The sequence below is a fragment of the Schistocerca serialis genome, chromosome 2 (assembly GCF_023864345.2).
Source record: "Schistocerca serialis cubense isolate TAMUIC-IGC-003099 chromosome 2, iqSchSeri2.2, whole genome shotgun sequence".
Classification (NCBI taxonomy): Eukaryota; Metazoa; Arthropoda; class Insecta; order Orthoptera; family Acrididae; genus Schistocerca; species Schistocerca serialis.
The window spans coordinates 623,631,619-623,644,964 of record NC_064639.1 but is presented as its reverse complement, the minus strand read 5'-3'; the positions used below and the strand labels follow the sequence as shown (position 1 = coordinate 623,644,964).

Sequence of the window (13,346 nt, the reverse complement as noted above, 5' to 3'; positions counted from 1 at the left end):
ATGACGGTTTGGATGTACCGTGCACTATTCAGTGTCCCCTCGACGATCATCAGTGGTGTACGGCCAGTGTAGGAGATCGCTCCCCACACCATGATGCCGGGTGTTCTACATCTACATTGATACTCCGCAAGCCACCCAACGGTGTGTGGCCCTGTGTGCCTCGGTCGTATGCAGTCCTGATTGTGGCGCTCACCTGCACGGCGCCAAACACGCATACGACCATCATTGGCACCAAGGCAGAAGCGACTCTCATCGCTAAAGACGACATGTCTCCATTCGTCCCTCCATTCACACCTGTCGCGACACCACTGGAGGCGGGCTGCACGATGTTGGGGCGTGAGCGGAAGACGGCCTAACGGTGTGCGGGACCGTAGCCCAGCTTCATGGAGACGGTTGCGAATGGTCCTCGCCGATACCCCAGGAGCATCAGTGTCCCTAATTTGCTGGGAAGTGGCGGTGCGGTCCCCTACGGCACTGCGTAGGATCCTACAGTCTTGGTGTGCATCCGTGCGTCGCTGCGGTCCGGTCCCAGGTCGACGGGCACGTGCACCTTCCGCCGACCACTGGCGACAACATCGATGTACTGTGGAGACCTCACGCCCCACGTGTTGAGCAATTCGGCGGTACGTCCACCCAGTCTCCCGCATGCCCACTATACGCCCTCGCTCAAAGTCCGTCAACTGCACATACGGTTCACGTCCACGCTGTCGCGGCATGCTACCAGTGTTAAAGACTGCAATGGAGCTCCGTATGCCACGGCAAACTGGCTAACACTGACAGCGGCGGTGCACAAATGCTGCGCAGATAGCGCCATTCGACGGCCAACACCGCGGTTCCTGGTGTGTCCGCTGTGCCGTGCGTGTGATCATTGCTTGTACAGCCCTCTCGCAGTGTCCGGAGCAAGTATGGTGGGTCTGACACACCGGTGTCAATGTGTTCTATTTTCCATTTCCAGGAGTGTACATTTACATTACAATAGTTTCTCAGCAGCAATCTCTGTTTTAAAGCACAATGCCAACAAGAGAATTATTATTATTATTATTATTATTATTATTATTATTATTATTATTATTATTATTTAACCACATACATGTTTAATTCATTTTTGACAAAATTGAAGATACAGGTGATATAAGTTAGTCTCCACGAATTCTGCAACAGAATAAAAACAGTGCTAGAACATTGTGTTGGTAACTTTCTTTCTGAAAGATTTATTAGTATTTTGAACTGAGCAAGGTAATTTGTTGTGGAATATGCTGCCCTTGTGTGTCACACTGCCGTGGCATTTACTGAATCTTTGTATTGTCAGATGAATCTTATCATCACCACAGTTTTGATGATCATGCACACCATTATTTCCAGAATGAGATTTTCACTCTGCAGTGGAGTGTGTGCTGATATGAAACTTCCTGGCAGATTAAAACTGTGTGCCGGACCGAGACTCGAACTCGGGACCTTTGCCTTTTGCGGGCAAGTGCTCTACCATCTGAGCTACCCAAGCACGACTCACGCCCCATCCTCACAGCTACTGGCAGAAGTAGTTTTAATCTGCCCGGAAGTTTCATGCCATTATTTGTTTAAAAGAGGTGGAGATTCTTATTTATAACTGAGTCTCTGCAATGTAAATGTGTGGATCAGGTAATACTCCCAGTTCTTTAAAGATTGGCTTGGTAGGTGTATGTGGTGGTACTAGAACCGTGATCTTGGCAATTCAGTTTTGCGTAACAAATATTTGCTTATGTGTTATTTCCCAGAAAGGAATGCCAGAAGGGATGACTGAGTTAACTAGTGCCAAGTACACAGTTCACAGGCATAGCAGAGGCTATTCAGTTTACACAATAGTTTATCTGTATGGACACAGCTAGCATTTCCAGAGAAATATTTATTGAGTGTATCACAAATATATTTGGTGTCTGTTGTTTGTTGGCCATTATATTGAAGAGATTCAGATGTTTCCAGTTTTACGTCAGTTTGTAAATTATCAGAATCATTTATGTAGACTTTATATTCTTGTTGATTTGCTTTAGATAGTTATTTATGGAGGACCTTCTTGTACAGTTTGAAATAACTGTGGAAATTTAAATTATCTGTTTTTATACTATACTATGCTAGGACCTCTTGGTCCTACATGACATTCTTATACACTTGTGATCCAGCTATTATCAGTTTTCCTGGCTAGATGTTGTACTTCGATTTGTTTTACTGGGAAGGCTGTATTGTAATGAAGACCCAATACGTTAAGGAATAGTGTTTTTTTTCTTTTTTTTTTTTTTATCTACATTACCCTCCTTGTAAATAATATCTCAGGATTTCAGTTTAAGTAGATTTTTTAAACATGTCAATATTGTTATTGTTTTTGATCTGCCTTCTGTGGATGAAAGTAGATGATGACTTATCTTCTGTTTGCCCTAAACTAAGCTGTAACAAGGTACACTGATGGTCAGACAGTACATTGGATAGTTCACGGCTTTAAAAAATGGGAGATTTACTGGGTCCCGGAATATTGCATCTATACAGTTGCTTGAACTGCATGTTATTCTAGTTGAATCCTTTACTATGTTCTGGATATTAAAAGTTGTTAGAAGGTTAATGACACCACTCACTGTACATGAAGTATTACCAAAATTTTTTAAGATCACCACATATGATCTCCTTAAGGATCAAATGTCAGGGAGCCAAAGGCTATTTACAATTTGTACAGAAACCAGATGACAGTTATAAAGAGTAGGGGGTATGAAAGGGAAGCAGTGGTTGGGAAGGGAGTGAGACACAGTTGTAGCCTATTCCCAATTTTATTCAATTTTTATATTGAGCAAGCAGTAAAGGAAACAAAAGAAAAATTCAGATAGGAATTAAAGTCCATGGAGAAGAAATAAAAACTTTGAGGTTTTCCGATGGCATTGTAATTCTGTCAGAGGCAGCAAACGGCCTGGAATAGCAGTTGAACGGAATGGAAGTGTCTCGAGAGGAGGATATAAGATGAACATCAACAAAAGCAAAATGGGGATAATGGAATGTAGCCGAATTAAATCGGGTGATGCTGAGGGAATTAGATTAGGAAATGAGACACTTAAAGTAGTAAAGGAGTTTTGCTATTTGGGGAGCAAAATAACTAATGGTGGTTGAAGTAGAGAGCATATAAAATGTAGACTGGCAATGGCAAGGAAAGTGTTTCTAAAGAAGAGAAATTTGTTAACATTGAGTATAGATTTAAGTGTCAGGAAGTCGTTTCTCAAAGTATTTGTATGGAGTGTAGCCATGCATGGAAGTGAAACATGGATGATAAATAGTTTAGACAAGAAGAGAATAGAAGCTTTCGAAATGTGGTGCTACAGAAGAATGCTGAAGATTAGATCGTTAGATCACATAACTAATGAGGAGGTATTGAATAGAATTGGGGAGAAGAGGAATTTGTGGCACAACTTGACTAGAAGAAGGGATCGGTTGGTAGGGTATATTCTGAGGCATCAAGGGATCACCAGTTTAGTATTGGAGGGCAGCGTAGAGGGTAAAAATCTCCAAGGGAGACCAACAGATGAATACACTACGCAGATTCAGAAGTATATAGGTTGCAGTAGGTAGTGGGAGCTGAAGTAGCTTACACGGGATAGAGTAGCATGGAGAGCTGTATCAAACCAGTCTCTGGACTGAAGGCCACAGCAACAATATGATCCCCTTGCCTTTGGACTTGGAGAATGGTTACTAAAGCCTGTTGTTATGTTAGGCTGCTTGATTTCTACAGCACAATGCTCAGAATGTTTCTCGATATTTAGGTGGTCAGTTTTGTTTGAAGTTCTGAATACTGTGCTATCTGTAACAAGTATTTCTATGTAAATGATGTTTTGAGATGTACATGATGTTAAAGTAAAAATCTATTTGCAGTTTATCTACTTCATCTCTTAATTGCTCTCCTGTTTTTATGAGACAAGCTCACTAATCCTTGTGGTCTGAATCCCTCATTCACTGAACTACAAGAGGCATTCAGTAAGTAATGCAACACTTTCTATTCTGAAAGAATGTTGGCTTTACTCAGGATTCTATACACCATATTGTTCCCCACTCTTGTGTATTTCAACATAATCTCCACTCATTGTATGCAAGTATTCCTGCAGAGTACATCCTTCATTGGGCCAAACAGGTGGAAGATAGGTGTGAGATTGGGCTATAGGTGGATGAGGAAGGACAGTCGATGAAGCTATGTGAGCTCCTCCCTGGTGCACAACTTGTGTGAGGCGTTGCATTGTCATGGAGAATGAGAAATTCATTTGCATTTTTATGGCAATGAACACAGTGAAGTCGTTTCTTCAGTTCTCCAAGGCTAGCACAGTACACTTCAAAATTGATTGTTGTACTGTGAGGGAGAACAGCACCAGAATAACCCCTTCAGGGTACCAGAAGACTGTTACCATGACTTTACAGGCTGAGCATGTGGCTTTGAAGAACTTTTTCTTTGGAAGAGAGATGCTGTGGTGTCACTCCATGGGTTGCTGTTTTGTTTCCAGTTCAAAGCGATTAACCCATATTTTAACACCTGTGATGATGTTCAATAAAAAATTATTACAATCAGCCTCATAATGCGCAAGCAATTCCACACAGAGTGTCCTTCGTTGCTCTTTATGGTCCTCTGTTAGGTGACAAGGAAACCAGCAGGCCCACACATAATATCCCAACTAGTCGATGAGTGTGTCAGCACCACTATCAGAAACATCCAGTGGAGCAGTGAGGTGTTTGTGATCTGCCAGTCACCTTCAATGAGAGTGTCCACAGGTCCCAATATTGCAGGAGCCACAGCTGTGCGTGGTTGGTCAGCACATGGGAGAAAGATTTGTGCGACCTTGTTGCAATGATGACAGACGCCTCACTCACCCAATGACTCGCCGTGCTTTTGTTCACTGCCAGGTATCTGTACACTTTCTGCACACACCTACGAATACCTGTCATGCTGTGGTTTTCTGCCAGAAGAAACTCAGTCACAGCTCTCCACTTGGAACACACCTCCATTACAGACATTTTGAATGCTATGACAGTGCTACCACTTAGCAGAACTTCATGAAATTCTAGGGGCAGAAGTGGGATTTTCCATGGCATCCCACAAAAAATTCAGCATTTTTTCAACTGAAATTAGCTAAAAAGAAAAGTGTTGCATTACTTATTGAATATCCCTTTTAATATCCATTATTAAAGAAATATTCTTGAAGAAGGTATAAATCTTGACTGCCTGTATGACAAGTCTGCAATCCCTACCAAATCCTTACACAGTACCCCAAAATAAGATGACAACATCTTACTAATCCCTACATTTGGGTTAAAAATGCTGGTGATGTGGTACCCCATACCTACCTTTGCCTAATAGTCTTTCTGTTAACTCCAGTTGACACTTCTCCACTGTTTCCCACTGTAGCTTGCCTGGCTTCAATCTGGCTTTCTGTACATGTACCTGAGTGGCACAGATTCTCCCTTCCTGTTCTTCTATCAGTTTGCTCTTTCATTATGTCCTGCAAATCCAGGAGAGGGCTTCACTGGCCTCCATGCTACATTGCCCACAGTGAAACCACTTACTACAAAGCTCATTCTGTGAGAAGTCATATAAAAGAACCAAATCCTTCCACAGATCAAGCTGTAATTGTTGAAGTGATGAACACTCTTGAAATTGTGTCATTTAGTAAAAAAGAGGAGAGAGGTGATATGTGACAGATATTTTGAAGCAGACGGACTGCGATATGTGTGTGTGTGTGAATAATAAAGGTAATTAGGATTATGATTTTTACATCATAAGAGGAAGACCCAAAGTTCAAAGATGATGATCTAAACATAGATCTGGATTATGTTGTGCAACAGACTTTTTTATAGTTGATACTGGTTTTCAATTGCAAACTTTTTGTGTAAGACCTTGATTTATTAGTCTCAATGGCCAGTGCATGTTGCAAGGAAAATTAACAACAGGCATAGTCCTTGCTATATTAGGCAAATTTGAAGAGTTTATCCTTCCCTGGATGAATGGATTGTTACCTGAATCAACAGTTACTTCTGAGGCATTTTACAAGACCAAAAATCTGCATAATTGATCTAAATTTAAGAGTCAGTGCTTGGGCAGACAAACACTGCATTCATTAACTAAATGTTTTGTGAATTTAATTTTATCTAGCCTTTAGTTTCTATTTGTCACACATGGGTTAGTTTATAATGTAAATGGATAGATAAAAAATCTACTAACCAACCGTGACAGGGAACACACACACAAAAGGGTTTAACTTTCGCAGGCTTTTGGCGCCAGTGGCTCCTCCTCCTGGCAAAGAATTGAAGGGGAAGGAAGAGGGGGGACGGAAAAGGCCTGGAGGGGTTTAGGGAAAGGGGTACAGTTCAAAAAATTCAGCCAGAACCCTGGGTCAGGGGAGACTTACCAGATGGGATAAGGAGAAAAGACTGATTGTTGGAGTTTTATGGTATCTTAACACAGAGGCAGCATATATTATTTCTATTACTTATGAGCAACAGCATAAAAATGGAAAGTTTTGTTAATGACATCTAAGATGCCTCAATTTGTCTTTTGACTAAACCATGACCAGCATTCACAGTTGCACACACAAGTCACTCTGGCCATTGAACAACTGTTGAGACAAACTTTAAATAACCTTACTAAGAATCATCACTTCATTTTCAGTCCCTAAAGAATTTAGTGCTTTTTATATCTCTCTGCCTGACTCAATTGTGGGGTAATTTGCTTCTTCTGTAACAGGAGGGTTAAGTTTTCAATATTTTGATAGCCTGCACCTCTTTTATGATTATTCGGTGATTGTTCACTGCTGTGTATGACTACTCTTTTTCTGTCCACACAAAACCAGTGGCTAATGAACTTGAGGTTTTTTCCATAATGAAATCAATGAACCTGTGGTCGGGTAGCAAGTTTTTATGAGTATCTAGGATGGATACAAGCATTCTGTTTCAGCATACTCTATACAAAAATTAAATTATTGTAATTAAATGTAGAGAAAATGGGACACACAGGAAAGATAAAGAACTATTTGTAGGTTAATTTAGTCAAGCGAATAATTTCCTCAAAGAAATGTAAGCAATTATTTAGGCCCTCTGGCCACAAAAATTAAACTACTATGGAACAATTCAATACCATTCATTTTGGTGGTGGTATTCTGATGTCATGAAAAATTTGAATAAATAATGTTAATTTTAATTATTTGCACAGGCTTAGTAATACTTTAAATGTCTGCTTTTTGGCAGTATTGACATGCATGTTAAACAATTTGCAGAAAATAAAATATGGTTCCCCATGAGTGTGTGTGAAAATTGAGTATGTTTCACAAAATAGGTTGTTGGCCTACAGAAGAAAGAATAATTATTTGGAGTTTGGAAAGAGCAAGGAAGACTGGAAGGTGAGGGAGTAGCTGATTGATGAGGCACAAGGTTAAAGAGGACTTGAAGTGTTATTAGGAAGAGGGGCATCCAAGATGAGGGGTAGTTCAAGTACATTAGTAAACATTGTGCCAGCTTCAGTTTAGAGTTGATGTAACCTGAGAAAGTGAAAGATAAAGATGGCTTAGTCAAAGAAAAAAAATGCAGTTCAGAAAAAGAACAAAAATGGAAGATTCAGTCACAGAGGAAAGGTGCGTGTGTGCACAGGTGCGCGCGTACACACACACACACACACACACACACACACACACACACACACACACACACACACGGGGGTGGAGGGGGAAGGGGGGGTCAGAGAGAGAGAGAGAGAGAGAGAGAGAGAGAGAGAGAGAGAGATCATATCATTGTTCTAATGGGACCAGCAATTGGTTCTTTGGAATAAAATAATACGTTTTTTTAAAGAATACAAAATGATAGGAGAGTGTATTAGCAAAAGGGAGGCTTACTGAAATTTGTTCTTTTCATTGCTTCTAACATAAAGCTAGGGTCCTTATTTGAGGTGTCTTCAATCTGTCTTACGACGCATCCTGATGGAAGCCACTGTGTCAATGTTTCCTTTGTATGAACAGTGGCAAAGTGCTCCTTTTTCGATTATTTTGTATTCCATCCAGGATTTTCCATTGTTGTATTAACAATTTTTTTTTACTTATGTTTCCAGATCATGGAATTAAAAACTTCCTGATATCGTGCCGTGTTACCCAGACATATGATGCAGGCTGCTGTGTGTATTTTTACTTCGGTTTCAGCAGCAAAGGACTTGCAGATCCTCTTGCAACATATGAGTTACTCGAAGAGCATGCAAGAGATGAAATCCTGGCTTCTGGGGGCAGTATATCACATCACCATGGTGTTGGCAAACTACGTGCTAAATGGTTTCCTCATCAGGTGTCAGAGACTGGTGTTGAACTGTACCAAGCAACCAAAAAAGAACTTGACCCTAAGAATATATTTGCAAATGGTAATTTAACTTTCCGCAGCAAACTTTGAAGCACAAAGTATGCTGAGATTTGTCAGTATCTGATGATGTGAAGTTGTGGTCTTGCTATGTTTACTGATAAGACTAGTCAATGTAATGTTATTGAAATGGTAAAAGACAGAAAGTTTGTGTTATGCAAAGTTTTACAGAGAGACTGTGTGTGTGTGTGTGTGTGTGTGTGTGTGTGTGTGTGTGTGACATTAGATAATGTGTATACTGCTGAATGTAAATCTCTTGCTGCTTTTGTATTATTAATCATTTGTTTAGCTATTTTAAAGGAACATTTTTGGCAATCGTGCTGGCCAGAATTAAAATACTGGCATGGACTGTGCTGTTTTTCTTAAAAGGAGTCACACCTTTTGCAATACATGAAGAATAGTTAATTAACTAATACATTCAAGTTTGAATAGAATTCACTTCTTACCTGATGGAAAGGAATTCGTGTAACATGTCTCCAATACAGAATTCCACCTGTATTTTAAAAGCAGCCTCCCAAGTTTAACTTAGCTGAAAACCATAATACGTGCCTATGATACTGTTTGACGTGAGTGTTTTTGGAACTGAACTTATAATGCAGTTGTACTTTCTGAAAATGGAAAACTGCCTAAAGAACTATTTTTGCTTCGGTTGTATTTATAATTTCCAGCAAACACAAAAGCAATTTCTTGTTTGGAACTAGTGCAGCAACTCATAGAGGTCCAGTGTGGGCTGTAATTATCTTTTGGCAATGAAACTTGGTAGATATTCTAATGCATTAATGTGGAAGCGATTTGCACTGGAGAAAACTTAGTTCCAAATGGCAATCAGTTGCTAGCCTGGTGCTGTGAATGCAAGAAAGACATATACAGGTGGACTATAAATGGGGTGTGGTCAGAAAAGGTCAAACAAATGAGAAAGGCATAATGCTGATTTTATTATTAACTGCCACTTACACAATTTGTTCAATGTAAGCCCTGGAGATGTCGATGAGATGCCTGGAGATGTCGATGAGATGCTGTACAGCAGCAGATTTGCACCTAGTGGCCAAAATTGGAACTAATTTTTTTCCAGCATAAATTGGTTCTGCACTAATAAATTAGCATATCTATCAAGTTTCTCTGTCATACAGTAATTACAGCCCGCACTGGACATCCAGTAATGGCACTTTAATAATAACCACCTGGTGGTTGTTGAAATTAATTAACTTGTGTTCCAGATTAGTGATTGTGATGAAAGGGGATGGGATGAGAGGTAGGTGGGTGTAGAAATTGCATTATCATCACAATTATTTAATTATTTTTTGTCTCTCTCTCTCTCTCTCTCTCTCTCTCTCTCTCTCTCTCTCTCTCTTTTATAGTCCACACCCCATTTATAGTCCACCTGTATATGTCTTCTTCTAACCCGCTCAGTACTACATATTTATGCGAGGCAGTTCCTTTCCCAATCTTCTGCCCCCATCTTACACATAAAGAAAATGTAACAGCATTTATGAGGTGTTTTTGAAGCTTTGAAATGGTTAATTCTTCATGTTCGAGGCAGGAGGGTGTGTAGAAGAGTAATATGAAATAGAAAATTACAACCAAAGCAGTGCAAAGGGCTATTAGATAGTTGGAAATTATGGTCCCATCTTCTAAGGGGTTCTGAAGAAAAAAGAAACATTCTTATCATGAAAGGCAATTTTTCCCTCAAAGGAAAGCTGCCAGCCTCCAAAAGATTAATTTGGAACATCACGTAGCTTTACCACTCGAGGGTCTCTTTGATGTGGTGTAATTACCTTTTCCTGTCATGACAACTAGCTTACCCATCCACTAATGCAGGCAGTTCCAATCCTCAAGCGATAAAGATTCTTTTTAATAGATCATCACCGAAAAGTAACTTTTTAGAGCCACTCCCCATCGTTTATGTCATGATGTAAACAAATAGCACACTAAAAGAATTAGTCCTTATTTGAAATGAAATGGTAACAGAACCACACCACATGCAGAAAGGTGGTTGAGTGGCAGCAGGTTGCCACTCAACAATCTTCCTGCATGTGGCGAAGGAAATACGGACTAGCACTTTTAGCGTGCTATTTGTTTACAACATGACATGAATGATTGGGAGTGGCTCTTAGGCAATCACCTATTGCCCTTGTTGTGTGCATGCACAAACTGTTTGGTCACCCCTTGTCCGTGTGCACACAGAATATGATACATGTGCTATGGCCTGGCTGCAAGACTACCTCTGCATCTATTGTTTGCCCACATGGGTCCAGCAGCGGCTCAGGTAGGCGTGTATGCTGGAGCAGCCTACACTAAAGGATCAATTAGTGTTTAATACATAAGCTGACTTCCAGTGCAGCTAGCTTACACATATCACTTGTAGGAAGTATTGCCAGAATTGATGCTCATCTTTACAAAAAAGACAGTGTGGATGGAATGGAAACACGAATCTGTGAATTTATAGTCAGAGGTTCACCTGCTCAGACACCAAACCATATTAGATGCTCTTCATTGTAAAATCTTCTAATTACTGACATGCAGTTTGCCCCTTACTATAATCTTCTTGTAAAATGCCTAGGACAGTTGCATATGCGATAACTGTGCTCTCTCTACATATGTTAATAGAAATTAGATTATCCTGAATTAGGAGCATAGAGGATTGGCATTGTGATGTTTTGCGTTGTTCCTTACTGTTTATCACCATTACAGGATAACCAACAAGTTAAGTACAGCTGGTGAATGTACCTTTGCATATTGTGTGATATGTTGAAGAGGGAAGTTCAATTTGAAAGAACTGGTTGATTGTCGTAAGATATGATGCACAGTCAAGACAATGTTTTCTCATTTGGGAGGAGTGGGGTTCAAAATCATCTCTGGTCATCCTGATATAGTTTTTGTGCCCTTTCTGTAAATCATGTCAGTCAAATGCCAAAAAAATGTTGGCTGATATTCTACCTCATCCTTCTCCAATTTAGTGTGTTTGCACAAGTGTGTTTCTAATTTATGTTGCCATTATTTGTTTAAAATCAGAGCTTGTCTTCAGATGGTGGCATACATTTCTTGTACATAATATATTAAGTGGCTTTGATGTGGCCTTAAACTGGTCATGACCAAAAAATGCATAGATTTTTAATAATTTGTAAGTGATCATTATGTGTAATTTCTTTTCCCTCTCCCCTCCTACTCTCTCATAATCATCTCTCTGAACAGTCCAGGAGGCCTACAGCTGCCACAAATAAAATGTTGCGATTTAGTTTTCTGCCCTATTTACAAAGTGGCAGGATAAACTGAATATTCATTGTGAGTGAATGTGTTGAGTGTGTGAATTGTACAAGAAATGTATGTGAACAGAATACTAACGTTTTCACATCTATTCTTAAATTTATATGTCTGGTTTTTTTTCGGTTTGGTTTAAGAATGGGGAAAAGGAGTAGTACATCCTCAGAGTAAATGATTATCGCTGCACTACTTTCTTTTCAATAGTTGAAGAAATGTGAGTATCTGACTCTACTGTGTTCATTTTGCCACATTATTTTGTTGATGAAATGGATACCTACTCTTTAATTTGTCAGAAGATTGTGCATATTTGTGAATAAAGCTTGTACTTGCCAGTTCCACATCTTAACATACAGTCTGTTTGGCAAAACTAATAAAGAAGACGACATCTGTCACAAGTTACTTGCCACATGCATTGCGGCTTTTTCTTTAAAGAAATGTCATCTGGAGTGAGCTATTGTCATTAATTTTATTGAAATGACATTTTATGAACGTGACAGAGTTCTGATTTTTACAGCCTTAACATAGATTTATATCTACTGCAATGATGTTGTAATTCTGAAACCATATTTTAAAAATATTACAATTATTATTGTAGAAATCCTTCAAGATTTACTTCTTATCTATTGAAATTAGCTTTGTGTGTGAATTAAACATTATTATTGATTATTTGCATCACAATATTTGTCTTATAATGTATATTTATATAAAATTATTAGGTTTAAAACTTAAGTGTATGCCTTGACACATGCTCTGTTTGCCTCAGTATATTTCAGTTATATGTTTAACTGTGATGTAAACGCTGCCGAATGTAGTACAATTTCTAAAAACTCATTTTCTTTACACTTAGTTTGCACTAAGTCTGCTTTAAGGTGTTCACTGCACCTGATTTGAAATTTATTTTACTGATAGGAATGCTTGAATGCTAGACTGCAATTTTTTGTTGTTGTAAAACCAGTCAATTTTTGTAAAATCACTTCTTGCCAAAAATAAAATAGTAAAAATGTATAGTGTTCAATTGAAGCAGGTAGTCATATGATCTTCCACACATCCCACAAGTAGTAGTGTCAAAGATGTGGAACAAATCAAAGTATACGTTAACAAAAGACAAGAAAAACCTAGAAAATCTGTGTGCTACATTAAGAATAAACTATACTGCTTAATGGGTTTCATACTTACGCCAGCTAAAATCAATCAGTTAAGCGGTAAGAAAGCTGATATTTGAAGAAAAATAAGGGCTGGTACTTCCTCAATTATATTAACATTTACTTGATGGCACTCATATTTTCAAAGAAAATTATATGCATCTGCAACAACAAAGGTCTGTTTACAATATATTACTAGTTGACATGTACCTTTAAAACGAATGCTGCCCTCGCCATGTAACAAAAGACAAATTTCAGTCCCTGACTGTAGATAATAGGATAATTTCTACAAGTGACAAATGAGCTGTGTTTTTGATTTGAGTTGGTAGGAATTTCCAATTTCTTGCTTCGTGTTAGATGGAATTTTGTTGAAAACCTTGGCACAAAAGTACGTAACTCCTCGGTGAACTGTAGGCAAGGAAGATATTCGACCAGTGATCTAATAAAATATATCTTTAGGGTCATTCCATGTCAATTCAACCCAGCTGAAGTCTCAGATTTGGTTGAAATTTAGCACACCAATGCTACCAAGTGTGGAACACACATGTACAAAATTTT

The 13,346-nt window shown here is 39.1% G+C and overlaps 1 protein-coding gene across 1 annotated transcript in view; it reads left to right on the top strand.

Annotated features, from left to right (window-relative positions):
* LOC126457684 (alkyldihydroxyacetonephosphate synthase) overlaps positions 1-12,661 on the top strand; it is a 238,234-nt gene extending 225,573 nt beyond the window's left edge. Inside the window, exon 12 of the mRNA XM_050094189.1 lies at positions 8,090-12,661. Coding sequence (XP_049950146.1) covers positions 8,090-8,418 — 329 coding nt within the window. The 3' untranslated portion in view covers positions 8,419-12,661. The remainder of the gene's footprint in view (positions 1-8,089) is intronic.
* The last annotated feature ends 685 nt before the right edge of the window (positions 12,662-13,346 follow it).